This window comes from Ascaphus truei, chromosome 5 (assembly GCF_040206685.1).
Source record: "Ascaphus truei isolate aAscTru1 chromosome 5, aAscTru1.hap1, whole genome shotgun sequence".
NCBI classification, from domain to species: domain Eukaryota; kingdom Metazoa; phylum Chordata; class Amphibia; order Anura; family Ascaphidae; genus Ascaphus; species Ascaphus truei.
Window position 1 is genome coordinate 182,909,682 of NC_134487.1, and position 21,931 is coordinate 182,931,612.

The 21,931-nt window shown below is 41.8% G+C and overlaps 1 protein-coding gene across 3 annotated transcripts in view; it reads left to right on the forward strand.

Moving 5' to 3' along the window:
* The window catches only part of UNC5D (unc-5 netrin receptor D), a 472,283-nt gene that overhangs the window by 342,590 nt on the left and 107,762 nt on the right, over positions 1 to 21,931 (forward strand). For 2 of the 3 annotated variants that reach the window (XM_075601397.1, XM_075601395.1), the window contains exons 6-8: positions 3,225 to 3,392; positions 5,165 to 5,329; positions 12,391 to 12,423. In XM_075601397.1, coding sequence (XP_075457512.1) covers positions 3,225 to 3,392; positions 5,165 to 5,329; positions 12,391 to 12,423 — 366 coding nt within the window. The remainder of the gene's footprint in view (positions 1 to 3,224; positions 3,393 to 5,164; positions 5,330 to 12,390; positions 12,424 to 21,931) is intronic. The other variant, XM_075601396.1, reaches the window with a different exon arrangement.

The following is a 21,931-nucleotide window of genomic DNA, read 5'->3' on the forward strand; positions in this document are numbered from 1 at the left end:
AACCTTCCGTGGTTTATTTTTCCATTAGTGATACTAAACATTTCAAACACCGTTAGTTTAAGAAACAAAAGAAATCATAAAAATAACATCTACGCATGTCAGGAACCAGAAAAAAAAGAAAGAAAAGCAGCAAACTGCCAGGGAACCAGGTGGTAAAAATGCTAAATTGTTTATTCAAAAATAAACATCACCCTAGGGGTTAGTGCAGCCTCCTACACGTTTCGGACACAAAGTCCTTTAACAAGAGTATACCTTATAGTGTGGAGAACCCACCTTAAATACATGCCTACAATAACCTTACCACTTTGAAATTCGTGACAAAAACGGTTACGCGCATGACGTCACAACTGGAGCGCACGCGCCGGTGCGTGCATCAGATGACCCACACGTCCGCGCGCAACCCCCATGACGTCAGCACGAACCCAAGGGCAATAGAGCCTCAGCAAAGCCAAAGAGGCAGAGCGCTGAGGTCCCTCCCCCCGGCCCCAAGGTCCCCCACGCGAGAGTAGGAGACAGAGGCAGGTGAACCAGCCGACGAAGAAGCCGCTCACCATAAACCACACCACCATCCACACTCCCTGAGGACCCTCCGGTGACAACAGGGGAAGAGCACCCCCCCACACACACCGCCCCCCCAGTCCGCCAAAAACAAAGGCAAGCCACCATGCAATAGGTGGACTAGCCATGAAGAAGTGGCCATGTTGTCCCCCCCTTGTTATGGTTGCCTATTGTCCCACAATCCAGCGCAGAAAACAAAATGGTCAAGATGAAGAGACAACATGACAAGAAGTAAATGCATCACTATATAGAAACAACTTCATACTGTAATAAATGCATATGGTCCAGAACTCTACACCAAATAAACAAACAAAGACCAACAATACAGCCTCCATAATTACATTCCTTTCTTAAACCATAGCATAATTCTCGTAGGTTACAAATAAAGGGGAGACATGCTTCTATGCAATATATAATTACAGATACAGAAATATAAATAAAAACAAATTTGCCTGTTAGTACAAAGCAACTTCCCTAGGGTGAGAGTTAAATGTAGGATGAATGGAAAATGCTGCATTGAATCATCTCCTTATATAATATTTGCTATTGGCAATCCAAAACTTTTAAAGAATACATAATTACATATATTGTTCAATGTTCATACAGTAAAGGGTAAAAGGAAAGGAAGGGGGAGAAGGGAAGGGGGAGAGGAAAGTGGGAGGGGGAAAGGGGAAAACAGGAGGGGGGGGGGGAGAAAACATTTATGAGCAGCCTCATTGGCTGCGAGTGGTATTTCTATGCGCATGGGCAACTTCTAACATGACCCACGAAGCACGTGGTGCGAAACACGTAGAAGTCACGGGAGGCTGCTCTGCGCATGTGCACATTGGCTGGAAGGGAACTACCAGGAGGTGCGAGCGGAGGAGAGATCTGCGGTGTATTCACATTGTCCAGACTTTTCGGTGATCACACGCGCCATCTGCTATCACGTGATCAGTATCCATTCCCCTCATTGTGCTTTCTTACCAGGGTGCTTTTAGAACTCTCACTGTGGCTGTTTTATCTGCATTCTCAGGCATTTGTGTGACCTGTTTCTTTGTTCTTATTCAGATCTTTCTGTAGGGTTTTTCTCACCTGTCTGGGTGTTTTTCCCCTCCTGTGTGGGACTGTGTTTTATTTTATTGTATTTCATTTTGTTCACTTAGTTTTTTATGGTCTCTTTTGGACTGTATATATAATTTAGTGGCACTATTTTGTGGTCCATTGGACTGTATTTATTGTATTAAAATATCATTTTATAACTAATCTGTGGTGCGCTCTGTGTGCATTTTTGTTTTGATCTCACCCCACCTCTCGGCCAGGCCATAGGACCAAATGTGTGCCATTGTCAATCCTACTCCTGCCAGAGGTAGGATAGACACTAAACTTGATTTTAGCCAGCTGTTTCAACCTTTTGGGACTCATCAGTGTGAGGCAGGTTGTACTGCCTCTGAAAATTTCAATGCTGGGTAGGTTTACCATACTTTATATAAGTTATGGTGGGTGAAAAAGGTGACAAAAAACCTCCACTGTATAGCATAGAGCAAATAAAAATATCATTTGTGAGCACATTCACATGTCTTAGACAAGTCTGCAACCCTGCCTTTCACCATTATCACCTAGCATACTGTGCTTCCACTGCAGCAAGGGATTCTGGGAAATGACATGCAAATGAGCACAGTGTCACCTTTTGCATGAAATCCATTGTTACATGGTACCCTTGTAAGCTAATGCTCACTGTTCACATAGCTTTTAAGCACAGCATGGGATTAGATGCAAAGCCAGTAAAACCACTCACAGACAGGTGTTTCGACCTTTTGGATCCCATCAGTGTGAGGCTGGTTGTACTGGCTCTGCAATTTTCAAGGCTGGGTAGGTTTACCATACTTTATACTTTATAACATACACTGGTTGACAGTTTATTTTCAAATACACTGGCACAAGTCTTAGGAAGCTGGGCTCTATCCTAAGCGATTAGGCCCAGATGGCCAAGAAAAGAGGGACCAATGGTGAGCGGATGACAGGGCGGTTTGGAGATGGCTCCCAGCAGATGGTAGAATAGGGTAGTTTGGAGAATGGCTCCCGCCGGAAGATACCGAGAATAGAGCTAACGACAAATGACTAGCGACTGGATGACAGTTTATTTTCAAATATTGTTAAGGCAATAAAGCTGTGACTAATTTTCACAAAACGGTGTGATCTCAGTTTGTAGGTGGGGGCATAAGTAAACCTTGCAGTAGGCACACTAAGTGGGGTCTCAAGATTAGGCGCCTACATAAGAGCTGTTATGCGTCTAGAGGGTGGGAACTGTGATAGCCAGCTCTCCTCCCCCTCTCCCCTGCTCCCCATCTCCCCCTCACCACAAGGGTTTAAGATTTGCACGTGTGCACCAACGGGGGGAGGGGGATTCGCATGGGGTATTTAAACCCTGTGCGGCGTTGAAGGCCAGCACTAGCTTTGTTTATATATATTATATATCAGGAGAAAAATTACTATACATTTTTAAAATAACACATCACCACGCACACTTCCAGACTCCCTAACTAATCAGGTTAAATATTTAAGTCCAACAATATATGGAGATTTGCACAAGACTATGAAGAGAGGGTCCTAATCCTATAGTCAGCCCGTACCTATACAATAACAGTGCCTGAGATGATATTAATGAATGTCTGTCTGCTTTCCAGTGAATGGAGGCTGGTCTTCCTGGACGGACTGGTCATCTTGTAATGTGCGTTGTGGTCGAGGGTGGCAGAAACGATCGAGGACCTGCACCAACCCAGCACCTCTAAATGGAGGAGCCTTCTGTGAGGGGATGTCCGTGCAGAAGATAACCTGCACTTCATTGTGCCCTGGTGAGTCATATCTGTAGGACATGTATTATGTCTACATCCATACCACATTATTTCACTAGATCACACTGGGGGGATATGTATGATGGTAAAATAAGTCATGGGAATTCTAAAGTGACCTTGTTTGTGTCATTTTAATGTTGCTTCCATGTAAGAAACAAATGTGCCTCTGACTGAAGAGGCTTGAATCACAATGATGCTACCGTTTGATTAGAAATTTGATTGATACATACTGTAGGAGGAATGCTTGAACGACATCAATACATTTCACAATAGATCTATTGTGTTACTGTTTATTTATAGTACAGTACATGGAGGCATAATAGGCAAGTTGTACTTACTCACTGCTTTGTCCCTAAAACACCTGTTCTCATAAGAGCATTTTAAATATGGAATAAGTAAGGTAATGCATAGTTACCAATTTGTTTATTTTCATATAAGTAAACACAACCCAAATGTTTAACTAAATGAAAGTCAAAGCATTGTTGACTGTATGTTACCCCACTTCTCACAATATTAATGTAAGGCCATAATAATGTGTTCTTCTCAACACTTCATTTCCTTAAGTATAATTGCATAGAACTGCTATTGTTAATATCTAATTTGGTCTGGAAAGCAAAAATTTACAGAGACAAGGATAACATGAGATGGGAAATGTGTGGGGAAAATAGTCACTTGAGTGCCAGAGATCTCAAGTGTCTACATCCCTAACCAATTACTGTTGCCATTGTATGCTCCAGCAATAACTATGGTTGCCATTTTTATGCTCCAGCACCCCCATCCAAACAATATTTGGGATATTGTCAAGCAATTTGCCAGGACATATCATTATTTAAATTGTGTTGCATACCAGGACCTTTTCTCAGCAAATGTATACATTTACAGTGTCAATTAGAATTAGGAATTTGTGTTGGCTCATTTTTAACCATAAATTGTATGAATTGATATACAGTAAATTATATATTGCATTTTTGGTTGGGCTACACAAAATATGACTTAGTAACACAGAGGTCTCTGCACTTTGATTAGCAATGCATTACTAGTGAAGGCAATCTGACACTTACATGTTTAAGTAGCACAGAATATACCCCAGCACTCTGATAAAAATGGTTCTGTATTTATTAGATAGAGTGTATTACTGTAGACTAGTGTCACCCAAGATGTGGGTATCATGTTATAAACTTGAATAACTTCCCTAAGGGGGGCAGACTCTGTGGACCATGGGTCATTTCTGTCTTTGAATTACTTTGTTTCTATCTGTAGCAGTATTTATTTCCTATTATGTTTGTGGAAAGTAGAAGTTGGGTGTAATGTATCCAATAGTTCCAAATTGAGAAGGAAACCCAAGCAGAAAGTAAGAAGCACAATACTTCTCTGCATTTCAGTGAGACCAGGAAACTATTTGAATGCTTGTTTTTACTAACATAGTAAACTAAGTGGAACATCAACCAAAATTGCATGAGCACAAAAATGGTGCTCTTTACTGAATCCCGCTATAAATGTAGCATATGGCATTGTTCCCCCAGATAACACAACATATAGCTTTATAAAGCAAAATATTATAGTTTCCATAGCAGTGCTGGTACAGAATATCCCAATTTACCGCACCGTAATGTACCAGAGAGGACAACAAAAGCCTTCTACATTTGTAGTTGGTATTTGAAGGAAGGTTGGTGAGACAGATCTGGAAAAAAGCCCAACAATATCTCTGCCTTATGATCTAGGTTTGCAACACCATTGGATAAATTCACATACTTGTTTGTCATGATTTTCAGTGGACGGCAACTGGGAGGTGTGGGGCGAATGGTCTGTCTGCAGCCCAGAGTGCGGGCACCAGCGTGACAGAGAGTGCACAGCACCGCCTCCGAGGAATGGGGGAAAACCTTGCGAGGGGCTCAGTCAGGAGTCAGAAAACTGCACCGAGGGATTATGTGTTCAAGGTAAAAACAGCATGATGTACAAACCATTCAGCCCATGAATGCACCTCAAAGTTGTTCTGCAACGGTTTTATTTCAGAAAGACTAAGCGCTATATTTAATAAGCAGTGCTTTAATGGGACATAAGGTGGCTTATGGCATAGCTCTGCTTAGTAAATATGGCCTATCTTCAGATGTAACCTAAATGTGCATTTTCTGTAAGGACCAACAGAGAGGTGCATATGATAGAGACTTTGAAATACATCAAAAGTATTAAATAGGTAAAATATGCAAGCATTTTTTTAATGAGAAACAGGACTAGTAGCGGCTATGCTCAGAAGTTAAAGGGGGGTTAGCTTAAGGGAAATATGAGGAAGTACTGTATCACTGAAATGGTTGTGAATTCATTATACAGCCTTCCAGCAGAGGTTGTAAATGGAGTTATTACAATAAAGTAAAGACACAAAGGGATCCTAAATATGGAATAGTGCCCAGATCCATTTGGGGTCTGAGGTTTTCATATTTTTAGTTATAAAATAATTTACCAGGAAAAAAAATACGTTGAGAATTACCTCTCATTATCAAGTATGTCCTGGGAACAAAGTAAAGAGGTGTATGTATCATATAGATTTATAAATATATATATATTCCCCATTTATTGCTATCCCAAAGGGAGAAGCGCAGGGATTCACTGTCTGTTTTTAACAAAGTAAAGTTGACAACATTACAAATGACAGTTATAAACACGTTTACAGTAGGAAACAGACAAAGTCTTGAAGGAACTTAGACAGGAAGCATATTTGAGGGACTCTGTTGTGGGGTGATCGGTCGAGAAGGAAAAGTGACCAGATTCTTTATTGAACCTTGGGACTATAAGCAAGTTTCTGGAGGCGGATCTAAGGAGAAACGTGCTGTGTATAGAAATGGGCGAAACAGTCAAAAGTCGTTTCGCAGAATTCCCGGGGCTTTCCATTCAAAATCCACTCTGCTGTGTAATATCCATCAGCGGTTTGTTCCCGTTTCAATCCGTGCGGAGTAATGCAAAACTGCCATTGGATACAACGCACAGATTCTAGCAATCCAATTCGTGGGTTTCACAATTCGTTGGAGGATTCTAAGAATACAATCCATGCATTGTCAGTGAAAGAAAAAAATCCGAAAGACGAATCGCCGTTTTTGAGACTGATTCGCGGACATCTGCGGAACAAAGGAACCGGCAGATCCAAATCCAAAAAATGAATTCACCCATCTCTTGCTGTGTACAGTAGCGGTGAGAAGCCTGCTCAGATAATTGGGTAACTTCTCCAGAAAGTACTTGAAGGTATGGTAAAACAGGGAAGATGTCCATTATGTCTGGACTCAATGCATAGCCAATCAAGTTCAGTTAACATATCACAATAGTGGGTGTTGAAGTTACATAGTAACTTTATCACAGCAGATAAGAAACAAGCTTACTGGGTTTTCAGTTTGTATGCTTTTGTATATCTCCATCCTTGACGTATCTTCACCTAATTCTTGGCCTTCTGTGCAAGATTGTCAGTCTTCAAGTAGTGGTTTCGTGTCTTGGGTCCCATTCACTGTGGATTGTGCTTTAACCAAAAAATCAACTTCATGATGATATTATGTTTTGGGGGAAGGGAGGTTGTGTGTAAGGGGGCTACTAAATATATTTAAATGTTAGGTGAAGTCGACAAAGAGATTACATAGAACATTAGGTATTGGAATATGGTAAATACATCTTACTGCAGAAACAATGAAGGGAAATCTTTGGGTTGAAGTAATAATTAGGGACATTTTGTTGAACCTTTATTGCAATTGAATAAACGTGTAACTGTTTTGAAGTCTCATGCACTAGATTGGTCTATCATTCGCTTGCACAAAGCATCATTTCATTTTGAAGACAGTCTCTGTCATTTAGAGTGAATGTCACTCATTGGAAGGTAGTCTCACTTGTTGAAAAACAGTCTCGTAATGAAAAAAATTCATGTAAATGAAGACTTGCTCATTTTAAAAAAAATGTTCTCAGTTAAGTTTAGCATTCACAGTCACAAAGACACCAATGTGGAGTATCTTACTGAAGCTATAATTATTCTAACGGAAACATAATTGTGGGTTGAGTAGAGATCTGGAGAACAAATGACAAATGCTTCAACAAATCTGGTGGTATTACCATTAAAACACAAGACCATACCAGATAACTTCTGCTTGCTCCTGATGATAACACAAAAAAAATGTGCTTAGACAGCGCTAATCCCAATGCAACAGTAATAGAATATACAATAATAACAACAATAAAATACAGAAAATGAAAATAGCGGGGCAGCCAGGAATCGACTGGTAGAATCAGCACCAGATAGAGTGCAACAAAAACAAATACAGACCAGCACCCACAATGATATTAAAATATCCACTGAGTCCAAGATAAAGTCCAATCAATTGTGGTGTAAGATCAGGCTCCACTCAGTAGATCCGTGACATGCAGAAAAATACAAAAAGAAAAATCATCATAGTGTGCATTGTAAGTAAAACGTACATAAAACAGTACTGACTAACAACAAACAACATAAAACATGAAACACAGAAGCTGATGACATATAAAACTAATTTATTAAGACAAGGAAGCCTGTTGTAGTGGATCATCAGTGGTTAAAACCCAAAACCCTACTTACAACAGGATCGGATAAAACACGCGTTGAACACCAGACAATGGCAAATCCTCTGGACAAAGAAAGTCCTTTGCAGATGCCTGCACAAGTGGGGGTCGTCGCACACACTGCTCCCACTGGCCGCAAGGATCTCAGCAATGCCGTAGCAGCATACAGGGATTGCTCCTGCACAATCTGTGTGTGCTTTAAGGTGAAACACCGCGTGACGCACTTCCGACTTCCTCCAAGGCGCCATGACCTCTGACCCTACGCGTTTCGTGATGACGTCACTTCCTCAGGGGTTTTTGAAAATCACAGCACACACAGATTGTGCAGGAGCGGTCCTTGTATGCTGCTGCACCATTGCTGAGATCCTTGTGGCCAGCGGGAGGAGTGTGCGACTACCCCCCACTTGTGCAGAGGACTTTCTTCGTCCAGAGGATTTGCCATTGTCTGGTGTTCAACGCGTGTTTTATCCGGTCCTGTTGCAAGTAGGGTTTTGGGTTTTAACCCCTGATGATCTGCTACAACAGGCTTCCTTGTCTTAATAAATTAGTTTTATATGTCATCAGCTTCTGTGTTTCATGTTTTATGTTGTTTGTTGTTAGTCAGTACTGTTTTATGTACGTTGTACTTACAATGCACACTATGATGATTTTTCTTTTTGCATTTTTCTGCATGTCACGGATCTACTGAGTGGAGCCTGATCTTACACCACAATTGATTGGACTTTATCTTGGACTCAGTGGACATTTTAATATCATTGTGGGCGCTGGTCTGTATTTGTTTTTGTTGCTCCTGATGATGCTATCAATTTATTTGGATTCTGAAGATAACCCCTTAATGTTGCAGACAAGTATGGAGCAAAGTCTGAAACCTCACTTTCCCATTCTTTACAGAGCATCTTTGTAGCAGACACTGGAAGAGCAAGGGAATGTTTGTCCCCTTCGGTTCATGCTCAGCATCTTTCAACAATTGCTCATTGAGCACTCACTGGCTATCTACTATGCAGTTTATCTAGAGATGTCATGGATTAAGACTGGGATGGGGAGCATGATACACACCACATTGGGGAAATTATCCCACCTCAACGGGTCACTTACTCTCTCCCCTCATGAGTTTTTCCTTCTCTCATTACATTCTAAGCACTCCCGGCACACTTACCCCCCCACCCTTTTTTTTTTTTCATTCTATCACATTGATTGAAAGTTCTGCAAATACACTTTCTCAGCCCACTGGTATTTATGTGCACCCTGATAGTGGAGAAAAGTGATGCAGGTTTCTGCTACTTACTTAGTGATTATATGGTTAAAGTCTCCTTCTAAGTTACTGCCAATTCCTCTCCATTCATCGAAAATTGCAGGACAGGCTAATTAGGCTTTGCACATTGAAAGAAAGCTACTCTCTAGAAGCTATTCAAGCACCAAGATATTAGAGTTTATAACACACAGTACAGCATCAAAGCCTATTTATCATACAAATGTTATCAAAGTACAAGAGGCGTAATCTCCGATTACAACAGAGCTTATCTCCATTGCAAGGCTGATCCTTGCTGCTTTTCATACAGAAAGCATTGAAGAGCTTATAGTTAATATTGAATAGCTGCATTCTGAGAGCTCTTCTCTGTGACTGATTGCAGATGGGGAGGTGAAAAGATCCCAGCCCTTCATTCATTATACTAGCAGCAAGGTCCCACTGGTACAAAACAACATCTGTTATCACTTGGGCATTTAGATCTCTTACTTTATTAGAGATTCTTTAATCCATTCAATGCTGGAACGACATCTGCAATGTGTCACCATTTTCCACGCCCCCCCTCCCCCCCAGTCCACTCCCCAGAAACAAATGGTTTAATATCCAGCCTAAGTATGTTTTACACTAAAAAAAAAAACAGGTGGAAAATCAGTCAGAACAAAATGGTGATAGAAATATCAGGTGATTAACAAACACAGCTCAGATTGAAACCCAACAGGTGAACGGCGTAGGGCAGAACTTATCTGTAGGAGTTGGGTATCCTTCTAACCCATAACAAGTGCAGCATGTTTATTTTTGCCACCGCTGAAAATGAACACGCTGCACTGTATAATGATTTTGAGTTTCCCAATACACTTCAAAGTTCAAAGTGTTAGTAGCTATATTAGTTTTGGAGAAGTGTAGATTTGTTGTAGGTTGGAATTTCTTTAAGAAGAACGTCATGAGGGTTATTCATAGGGGAAAAGTATAGTGTACAGAGGTTTCGAAAGCTCACAGGTCTCTTATCCTTGAAGAGGTGACTTGTGGGTTTGAAAAGCTTAGTACACTACAATTCCCCCTATGAGGAACTCTCCGTAGGTCCCACAAAAGGTATCACAATTTACAATAAATCATTACACTTCCAATCTATTTAATATGTATTGAACACTAAGAAACCTTAACTTCTCTAGCACTAAAGAGGTTAATCCATCGTCAAGATTATGTCCCTTATCTTTACATAAAATAGTCTTCAAATGGTTAAAACTGGGTTGTCATGCTCTGTGCTGCTTTATTCTGCAACATGTTTATATTCAGAAGGAGGTATAGAAACACAGACAATGGTCTTCCCAAAGCACCCAACATCTAGAACAACAATTCTGATGGTAACAAACCGATTAAGTTTGCATTTTATACTTGATATGTACATACTCTACAATAGACCTCGAATAGTTTAAATATTGTTCCTTAAATAGCTATGCTGAAAACTTGGCCATGGCCCCCAGTGACTTAAGTTATTCAGTCCCTCACTTGATATTGCCAGACAGCTCCATCTGACAATCTGCATGTGATTTCCTAATTGCTGTGTTGTGTACGTCTATGTTCTTTTATACTGCTTGGGCTGCACACCATGGGCAGACGTGAATTCAGGCTCTTCGTTACTCTGTGGTAGAAACACCTGTTAGGAAGCAGTTTCCCTTTTGTAACTGTTGAATATTTATGAGTCTGTCAAGCCGTGGGCCAGCACAGGTTCATAGTGAGGACATAAGAGGACAGACTTGTGAGATTTTACAAAGTTAAGAAAGCACAAACCTAGGAGTAGAGATTTAGGTGATTGGTCACCTATTTGAAGATGGACATAATGTATAGCACCATCTTGCTCCTCCATAGGAGATGGTGGAAATGGATTTCACATCTTAGGTGGTGGGTCTTGTTAATGCATTGCAAGTCAACCTGTTGCTGCTCCATCTGGCACTAAAGATTTTAAGAAACAAGAGCATTGAAATATTGTTTGAGATGAAGGACTGAAAAGATGTTGAGAACGAGCAGTAGCTTTATGTTATTCTAAAATGATTAAATTTCAAATAATTCTGAGAGGAAGCTGAAAAAGGTGCTGCCCCACAAAGCACCAAAGTGACTAATGACTGATATATTTGATAGGTTAATAATGCCCTTTCTAGAAAACAAAAATATTCAGACAAGTATACGTAATTTCATTCATTTTGGAAACGTTATCATTGTAGTGTTTGTGAACATTGTAACCTAAACCTTAATGTGGGTTTTTACTGCTATTATCTCTGCATATTTCTCCCTTACCATGATCCAATTCCCGACTGCCCTTCAGGTGTGGAGAATGGAACAAGTCTCATTAAATCTGAATGTGTTTATCATTGGGGTGTTGCAAACAAGCCTGAGATTCACCCACCCAGCAGCCCCTTTCCTAATCCCATTCTAACAGAAAACAGATGATCATTTTCAGACTTTCAACAGTAATTTAAAAATACTTGGACTTGTCTAATTATTTTGTTTGTCAATCATTAGTTTTCACCTGTTAAATGTACTTTCTTACATCACTATGGTCCTAAGTGTGACTGTAGTATTGAGAGAAAACATACAACTTTAATTTAGAAAATTCCTTGTGATCAACACAACAAAGTGTGTTCTAACCTTTTTTAAATTATACTTTAAAGAAAGTTGGCACATTTTGATTCTGCTAGCAATCGGAAATATAGGACATATACTGGTAGGCTTAATAAATTAGTATACTGTTCAGGGTTCTTGAACTACAGTACATAATATACAGGCCTGATACCAAACTACTTGGGGTATATAGAAGTACTATGGGAGAGGGAGTGGCTCAGTGAGTAAAGACACTGACTGGCCCTGAGATCTCCTTGTGACCTTGGACAAGTCACTTTATCTCCCTGTGCCTCAGGCACCAAAAACATAGATTGTAAGCTCCACAGGGCAGGGACCTGTGCCTGCAAAATGTCTCTGTAAAGCACTAAGTAAAACTAGCAGCGCTATACAAGAACATGCTATTATTATTATAGCGTATATGTCTATACCTTCAGTGTATATAATTACATTGATTTATACACGTAGCGTACATTACATAAGGAAGAGTCAGTACGCAAGTTGATCATAGCCCAGTTATTAAGTGCAATGTTCTTTCTTTTCTCCCATCTCTTTCTTTCTCTCTCTTTTTAGAGAAAAAACCTCTTCATGAAATAAAACCACAAAGTAAGTTGATTTTATTTTGTTAAAATATCCTCTTTTTGGTAAATCCTCTGCCAGTCACCCAAGGAACATAATGCTACATTCACTATATCGGACTACTGCAGAGTATCAAACCATTAACTAAATATAAGCCAGGTGTTTTGACCACAGCATAACAATCAGTGTCACACTTTTGTGATGGAGAGTTGCAAGTGTCATTCACAATTTCATTCTGTGAGATTTCCTGTGTTCATCCAGCACACAGGGTCAGACTTGCCCACTGCATATCTGGGGAAATCCCCAGTGGGACTTAGTGTCAAGCTGGCCAAAACTCCAAGAATAACGGGGAGTCTCCTAAAATCTTGAGTAGACACGGGATACTTTCTGATTCTCACATTTCAGTCTGTGTGTGAGTGCGGCTGCTGGGAGAGTCAGTCTCTGTCAAAAATGTGATGGGGGCGGTGGGCCACATGCTATAGCCTGGATTTCCAAATGTAGCCAAAGGGGATGTTGGAAACAAGTCGCAGTCAGAAACAGGAATCAGATGTTAGACAAAGCCAGAGATCAATTGCAGAAACAGGAGTCATCACAAATAGTACAAACAAGTAAAGAACACAAGCTGTTGAACAAGCAGAGAAGCAAAGAGTGACTTCAAAGTTATTTAGCTTCTCAAATCAGAGCTGAACTCCATAATGCCAATGGGAGAGTAGTAAAGTGAGTCTAGCATGGCTGTAGTCACAGCTCATAGTTCTATTTGAAGCAGCTAGCACCAAGCAACTGGAAAGCTTACAGGTTGCAGTTCCAAATCTGACTGCCCCATATATACACAGTAGGTTTTGTCTGTCAGTGTATGAATGTGTCTGAGACCATTTGCTTGTGTCTATCACTCTCTGTATCAAGGAAGTATATGTAAACACAAGTATATTTATCTATGAGTGTATGTGCTGTTTTCATGAGTATATGAACCTGTTTACATTTGCATCAGTGCAAACTTATAACATTTGTGATTGTTATGGCCATAAAATGGACCCCTTAAAATCCATTTTCCCTGTGGGACTTTGATACCACAGTTGAATACTGCCAACATATCACTCCTATACAAATGTAATGTATGTTGTGTGTACTGTAGAATAAAACCCTACATGGGATGTCTGGAAAGCATAATTATACCAAAGATAATTATACCGTTCTGGTCTTTCCTTCAAGTTGAATAGATTTGACAATCTTGCACAGACACCCTCTGTAGGATACTTAATACTGAGTGTGCAGCTATTTCCTAAATGCATACTACATATACTGTACACAGTATATAGAGAGGGAGAGATGATTTATTTATTTTAGTATCTTTTGAAGCTGCTGTTTTCTTGCACTTCAGCATCTTTGTGATTTTCTGTATCTCACTGATTTTCAGAATCAGGATCATAGACTTCAATTGAGTCTTACTGATTGAAGTGAACACATTTCCATTAAAATTTAAATTTTGGGCCCAAAAAAACTCACTAATTTTGGTCTGTAGAGCAGCGCTGTGCAATCTTCCCAGTGTGCGCCCCCCATCCTGCTTCTCTCCCTGCCCGCGCCCCCTCCCCCTTACCTGCTCTCCGGCGTCAAATGACGTCACTGGGTCATGTGAAATCACGTTGTCATGCCAACGTGACGTCACATGACCCGCGGCGTCATTTGATGCCGCGTCGCCGAAGAGAAGGTAAGTGATGTTGCAGAGGCCTCAAGTGATCCCCCGGCATTAATTTAAAGTGCAACCGCCCGCGCCCCCCCCCCCCCCAAAAAAATCTTGCACCCCCAATTTGCACGCCGCTGCTGTAGAGGTTGACATGTCTAATTCTGTTTATTTATAGTATGCCATGTTCACCTAATCTGGAACTGGAACTTGATGGACCATAAGTCTCTTGTTGTCTATACAGTGAAGAATGAGAGTGAGAGCCATAACAGAAGGAAACCACCTATTCATTATGTTTTATACATGCCCATTACCTGATGCTATAAAGACGTTTTATTGTCCTTCAAACAAAGCCAGTGACACCTCATTAATGTCCCCTCTGTGTTAAACACCACATCAATACTGAGATAGGATTCAAAGCTTTCCATATTCTACTGCGTGAATACATCCTTTCCCAAAATAAATAAATGCGTCAATAAAATCAATTAGGGTGTAGGAGATACGCGGTTCAATGAAGGCTCGCTCTGGAAGAAAATACCAGGGCTTTGTACAGAAGCACTGCGGCAATTCAATTAAAGAGGTGCTTAGTTTAACACCGAGTGAATCAGCGGTGAAGCAAAATCAAAGCCAATTATGAAGATAATTGGAGAACAACCTGTTCTAGTAAATATCAATGATATGCACAATGTGCTTCAGGTGCTAAAGCCTTCTATGATATATAGACCCGCAGGCTAAAGGGCTGAGAATGATTTGACATTTCCTTTAACCTCTCGCATGCCAGCACAAACAGGCGGTGCATTGTGAATTAAAGGAGCAGTTCTCTCCTGCACGTTTATTTTTTAATGTATTTTAGAGATCTCTTCGCTGTAGTGCCCAACACGGGGCCCTGTTCATAGACACAAAGTACAAAATATATATTTTAATCCTATTAGTGCAGTAGGGACCAGCAGTGCATTGCAAAGTTATCCGCTGCTGGCCCCCACCAGCGCTGAAAGGGTTCATGGTGTTTAAATGCCAATGACATTTTTCTCAGTTAAGTGGGGCAGCTTCCTTAATGACGGTCATTTTCCCCGGTTTTGCAATCTGTAACAAGGAGGTGGCCAGCATCACTAAACATGGTTGGCATGAATTGGCAAACACAGGACTTTCTTAACAAAGCCACGTTGGTTTATTGCCAAACATTGGATATGTTTCACTGTCTTCTAAGGGAAACTTTAAAAGAAATAGCTTTTTTCACTGCGCTCACAACTGTTCTCTCTTGCATTGTTATTCAGGCGCCCATTATTTTCAGTCCTTTTTACAGTACTCTCTCTCACTCGCATAGCTTTCTACCTGCTGCCTGTGCCTATTATATACTGTATAGCTACAGTTGCCGCGGCCGTTATTCGAACAAATCACGGCGCCGTTTTCGTGTGCGCTGCTGTACTCCACGCAGCATGAACGCGGCCAATCGCCCCAGGCACCAGCGCTTATTGCTTTGTTTGAATTTCATGGATTCTATTTCTTTGGGTGCAATGAAATGAATGAATTGCAATGTGTACAGTACTGTGCTACTGTGTCAATTTCAGGTGTTTAAAAACCAGAACTCTATAATGCAATTTTCTGCACTCGCCGAAGGCGGGAAGGTTGGAAGACATCCCGCGTCATGACATCGGTATTCTGATGTCTGATGTACACAACGCGTGGTGTTCGAATATATATATATATATATATATATCCCATCAAACAAATAAATTAAGGAAACATGCCTTTGCTGAAAAAGGAGCACACCTGAGGTACCTGGCTAGAAGATATGCTAATGGTGATATGCAAAGTATATGTTAATGAGTCCCATCCCACACTTCAAAAAAGGATTTTCATACTAACTATATAGAGTTGATCCGCCTTAGGTTCCAATCTAATGACTGAAATTATGTCAGACCTAACAGGACTAGAACTCACAACTACTGATTTTCTAGGCCACAACTATAGCAGTGTGAACTAAACCAGCTGATGGGTTGCAGCACATACTGTCTACTAACAGCAGCCCTACAAGGGATATCTATTTTGTTGATTGAAACATTGAAAGCACTTCAAGTACAAAGTAATAATATGTACTGAGGGCTATGACTTACTGAGGCCAGGTGAGATGAAATTAAAGATGAACATGGGCTACCGCGCTCTACTGGGTTAGAAGAAAATGGGTACCATCTCTGCGGCTCTAGGGATTACACAGTTGTAACTTGGGTTCGACAAGCAAGCACTATTATTATTTGTAGATGATTATTCTTGGTACTATCTGGGTGTTATACATTTTGATCTTATTAGACCAGATCTGTGCAATCTCATTTATATAGATGGTACAGGGGGCATTAAATCCCTTCTACGATAGTGTCTCTTTCAGGGTGACTGCACCTCTGACGAAGCTAAACTGTGATTTAATGCATTTAAAATTTTCAATCTGCATTAGCAAACAAGCTCTAAATCAGGAGTCTTTCGTTCTGTAGATATAAATATAAAGGCCTCGTTCACTGCTTATCATTTTGCTTAAATTACCACTAAGTTAGGTCTCACTACTAGGACCAGTACACATTATAGTTTGATCACTCTCAGATCTTGTGCTTTTTATCATTAAGTTTTCTTTTATTATTCACTTCATTCTGTCTCTTAATAAATGTATTACTTTTTCCCCCCTTAAACTTAGATTTTATTGTTTTATCCGGCGGGTACAGAAAGGAGAGGGAGGTGGGGAAGACAATTCAATAATTAGACACATCTATGCATTTTACATTTAGCCTGGGCATCCAGGACGTATTAATTCTCATAACTGACTAGTATCCTGTTGTTATCAGGAGGACTTTCCACTGAGTGGAGGAGACATACATGAAGGATTGATCTCCTCTTGTTGAGTTTGGCGCTGGACCTGGGTGTGTAGTTAGTCCACGTGTCTCAAATCTTATGGAATTTGTTTCAGTTACCATTACTTTATTACTTTTGTTTGTTAGTTCAGTCATTGATGGTGCTTGAATCTTGTTCCATGAAGCCATTATTGAACAGTGGGCAGCTGTAAGAATGTGTGAGATGAGAGATTTGTTTTGAAGACTTAGGTTTTCTACTGGTTTAACTAAAATCATCAGAATAGAAGATGATCCAGGCACACGGACTTCGCAATAAGTAATTTAATACAGCTTAGAAACCAACGCTTCGACTGCCACGCCTTCTTTATCAAGGTGAGGTTAACTAAAATCATCACCACTGGATCCCTTGGGATTTTATTCTTCTATAAGGTTGAAAACCTTTGACCAGAATGGTTGAATAATAGAGCAAGACCAAAGAATAGTCAGAGGAATCGTGGCTACATACTTTCATTCTACAGGGGTCATGTACCATCTAAACATACTGCAATCTCATATATGTTCTCTTTTATAGTTGAACATATCAAGGTTTTAGACACCCTTTCCCATACATTTTCCCAGTCTTCCCATGGAATTTCGAATTGAAAGTCTACTTCCTATTGCAACATGTACCTGTGCTGGGAGGGTTCATCCACAGGGTCTAATTCGCTATAGAGGATTGGATATTTTCAAAGGTGGATAGTCCTGGGAACATCTGATTAGGGGACAGGGTGGGAATAAAATGTCTCAGCTATTCAGGAGATATTCCAGGTAACGATCCTGGATGATACAAAATGTTTTCCTTAATTCCTCAAATTATATAACCCTGTCCTCTTTGATTAAATATTTGATATATGCTAAGCCCCTGTCTTTCCATAGTTTGAAGATAGTTTAGTATTCCTGAGAGGAAATCTGGGTTATGAAACGGAGGAATACAGTAAGTCTCAAGGGAGAAAAAGAGAGATTGTACTTCAACCGGGACTTTCTCCATATTTTTAAGGGGGAATTGATTATTAGAGAGATTGATAATAATTTAGGGATGCCTTCCTTTTGGCACCTTTTAAAGAGCGGGAAGAGCATTAAGCCACAGATGGCTCTTTCAATGTCTACCCAACACTTTATGCCCTTATCCAAATGCCAGGATGGGATCTGTCTAAGGTCAGTAGCTGGATAGTATTTTAGTAGGTCAGGGACTGCTTGGCCTCCCTTTGATTTTGAGGATGAGGACCAATCTAGAGACTGGGGCCGTCTATCTCTCCAAATGAACTGGAAAATCTATTTTGTATATCGTTTAGCAGGTTGATGGAGATAGAGATTGTAAGGTTTGAAAGAAATATAACATTCTAGGTAGGATGTTCATTTTTATTGAACAGATGCGACCTAGCCATGAAATATGTTTGTTATTCTAGAGAGATATGTCTCTTTTGATTGTGACAAAAGTATGGGGTAGTTATAGATAAACAGGTATCACAATGTTTGGGCACGTTAATGCCCAGTTATTTGAAGAAAGAGTCTTTCCATCTATATTTAAAGTTGAGGTGAAGCAGTCTCAATTCATCTGGAAGGATAGAGATATTCAGAGCCTCCGACTTGCTTGTATTGAATTTGTATCTCAGAGAGAGATCCAAAATGTCATAGGGTTTTATGTAAACTAGACAGGGAGATTAAAGGCTCCATGAGGGTCAAAATCACATCCTCTGCCAAGAGAGAGAGTTTGTATGTTTGTTGGGCAATCTGAAGCCCTTTTATATCGGGGTTTTGCCTAATCATACCTGCCAGAAGCTCGATAGTCAGTGCAAAGAGGAGGGGTGAAATTGGACACCCTTGTCTGGTCCCGTTAGAGATTCTTATTAAGGCTGCATTCCTGGTACCTTTAAGGAGGCGGAGGGGTTTTTGTATAGGGTAAGTACTCCAGTTAGAAATGGGCCATTATTAAAAGTCCTCTAGAGTTTCACGTAGGAAAGGTTAACTAATTATATTGAATGCTTGTTTCGCATCTAAACTGATCAGCAGGGTTTAGATTTTTTTGACATTCACAAAGTTAATTATATTGATCATTTTTATTGTGTTGTCTGGGGCTTGTCTTTCATTAATGAAGACTACCTGATCAAAATGGACTAATCTAGGTAGGATGGTGTTGAGGCGATTGGGCAGGATTTTACTGACATTTTTTAAATCGGTATTGAGTAGGGATATTGGTCTATAACTTTCACAATGCATGAGGTACTTTCCTTCTTTAGGAATGACTGTGATTAATTATTCTGACATCTGGAAGGGAATTGTCCCACCTGCCAGAAAATAGTGAAACAGTTTATATGTGGTTTAAGTATGCCACCATATTTTTTGAATAACAAATTGGTGAATCAGTCTGGATCCGGGGATTTTGCTGGTTTTAGATTCATTAAAAACCTCACCTAATTTGATATTAGATATGGGATATTTTTGCTTTCAGATGGATCAAATTCATGGCCTGGGACTCTTGGGAGGTTACAACTTTTTAGGAACTCTGTGGTCTTTTTAACTAAGATAGGCAAACAAGGGGTATTCTTGTTTAGATTATATAGACTTGAATAAAATCTATGAAACTCTTCAATTATTTGAGAAGGGTTGTAGGTGATCTTACCAATATTTAAGCTTGAGAGCCAGCATACTCAAACGGTTCTTAGATTTTTAATTTGTTTGCCAGGAGTTTATTTGGCTTGTTTCATTGTCATAAAATAGTTGTTTAGTCCACTTAATAGATGTTACAACATCCTTAGTTGATGTCACGCTTGTGCTCTCCTCACAAGCGCAGGGAAAAGGGGAAGGACCCGTTAGCGAGGTGGGGAGGCCGCAGGGGATACGAAGGGAGTAAGTTGCCGCGCAGCTGGGGATCGGCGCACGTAGTCACGTGACCGCGCCGCGCGCATGAGAATGCGCGACGCGTCCGGAGGTGCGGTGCCTATTCAGAGACACGAGTGATCCAGCTGCATGTGCGCGCATGCTCTGACAGCAGAGCGGGAGTGCGCGTGCTCTCAGGCACCAAAGCGGGGGTTGCTGGGAAGCCAACGCTTCAGCACGGGAGTCTGGAAACAGAAACCAGGAACATGGAACATGGGCATGGAGTCCAGAGCACAAGGTAACATCCAGAGAAGGATTGCTTCTTGGAGAACGTCCAGACTTCTTAAAGGCATAGTGACAGAACAGCAAGGTGCAGCGAAACTAAACATAACATAAGGGTTCTTAGTCTAATCCATTGGCCAAGGAATTATAAGCCTGCTACCACGTCAAGGTGAACCCTACTAAGCAGGTACCTACACTACCCGACGGTAAACTAACCTTAGTAGTATAAGAGTGACTTTCCCAGTCCTCCGGAATCCACAGGAGATAAGTAAAGGTCCCAAGGACGTCCAGGCAGGAACAGTATGCGATGAGTACCAGCAGGCACCAGGGCTGGTAGCAAAAGACTAAATGCAAAGAGAAAGTCAAAGAGAGGCTTACTTCCTGTCAGCAGGAAGAGGGCAGGGTTTGCCAGAAAGCAAGATGGCGTTGCTTGCTTCAGAATCCTTAAAGACACAGGAACTTGACTCGCAGCTAGAGGGCGGCGATCAGAAGTAAACAGGTAAGGAAGGGACACGCCGCAGGGGGCGTGTTCCCCGATTCCTTACAGTATCCCCCCCCTTCAGGATCGGACTCCGAACGATCCTTACTAGACTAGGGGGGACTATAGGATCTCCCAACGTTACAGGGGTACAGGAACGGGCCTCTGCATGGAGCTAGCAGCAGGCCTCAGGAACATGGACACGAACATGGCATGGAACATGGAGGCAGGCGAGGCCACCTCTGGGGGTCCGTTTGTTTGGCCGAGCATAATGTCACGCTTGTGCTCTCCTCACAAGCGCAGGGAGAAAGGGGAAGGACCCGTAGCGAGGTGGGGAGGCCGCAGGGGATACGAAGGGAGAAAGTTGCCGTGCAGCTTGGGATCGGCGCACGTAGTCACGTGTACGCGCCACGCGTGAGAGAATGCGTGACGCGACCGGGGGTGGCCGGGCTCCGTGCTACGAGTAGGGAACCGCGGGTGCGTGCATGCTCTATAAGGAGAGCGGGAACTGAGATGCGGCAGGTAAGGAGGGAGCACGCCGCAGGGGGCGTGTTCCCCGATTCCTTACAGTATCCCCCCCTTCAGGATCGGACTCCGAACGATCCTTACTAGACTAGGGGGGACTATAGGATCTCCCAACGTTACAGGGGTACAGGAACGGGCCTCTGCATGGAGCTAGCAGCAGGCCTCAGGAACATGGACACGAACATGGCATGGAACATGGAGGAAGGCGGGGCCACCTCTGGGGGTCCGTTTGTTTGGCCGAGCATACTGTCACGACTGTGCTCGCCACAAACCTGGGTCGGACCGCGTGGCTGAGGTGGGGTTGTAAAAGCACCGACCTGAGACCGCGCAGGCTGATCCGGATTGCGCAGTTCATAGTCATACGTAGCAGGATCAGGATAGGAGAAGACAGCATCGTCGGTGGACACGCCAGGGTCAGGACTGGAGACATCAGGGTAAACGTTGTTCAAGCAGGAGTTCGGCAACAGGTAGTCAGGAGAGCCCCGCTTCAGCTTAGGAGTGCGGGAGTGGCCTCTGCGCGTGCGGCGACCATGGCCCATGGTACTGGTCTCAGGAGGTGGTAGACAGACCAGAGTAGCACACCGCCTAGCTGCACTGGTAAACCAGTGCTTCAGCGCAAGAGTCCTGAGCGGGCTGGGGAATCCTCCGATTCAGCGCAGGAACCAGGACACGGCCTCTCTAGATTAGGGAAAGAGTAGGCCCCAGGAACCAGGAAGCTGAAGATACTCAGGGAAACCTCCGCTTCAGTGCAGGAAAATAGGAACAGACCGCTGCATGAATATAGCAGCCGGTCACAGGAAACAAGGAGCTGAAGTAACAAGGAGAGTACTCAGCTTCAGCACAGGAAACAGGAACTGACCGCTGCATGAGACTAGCAGC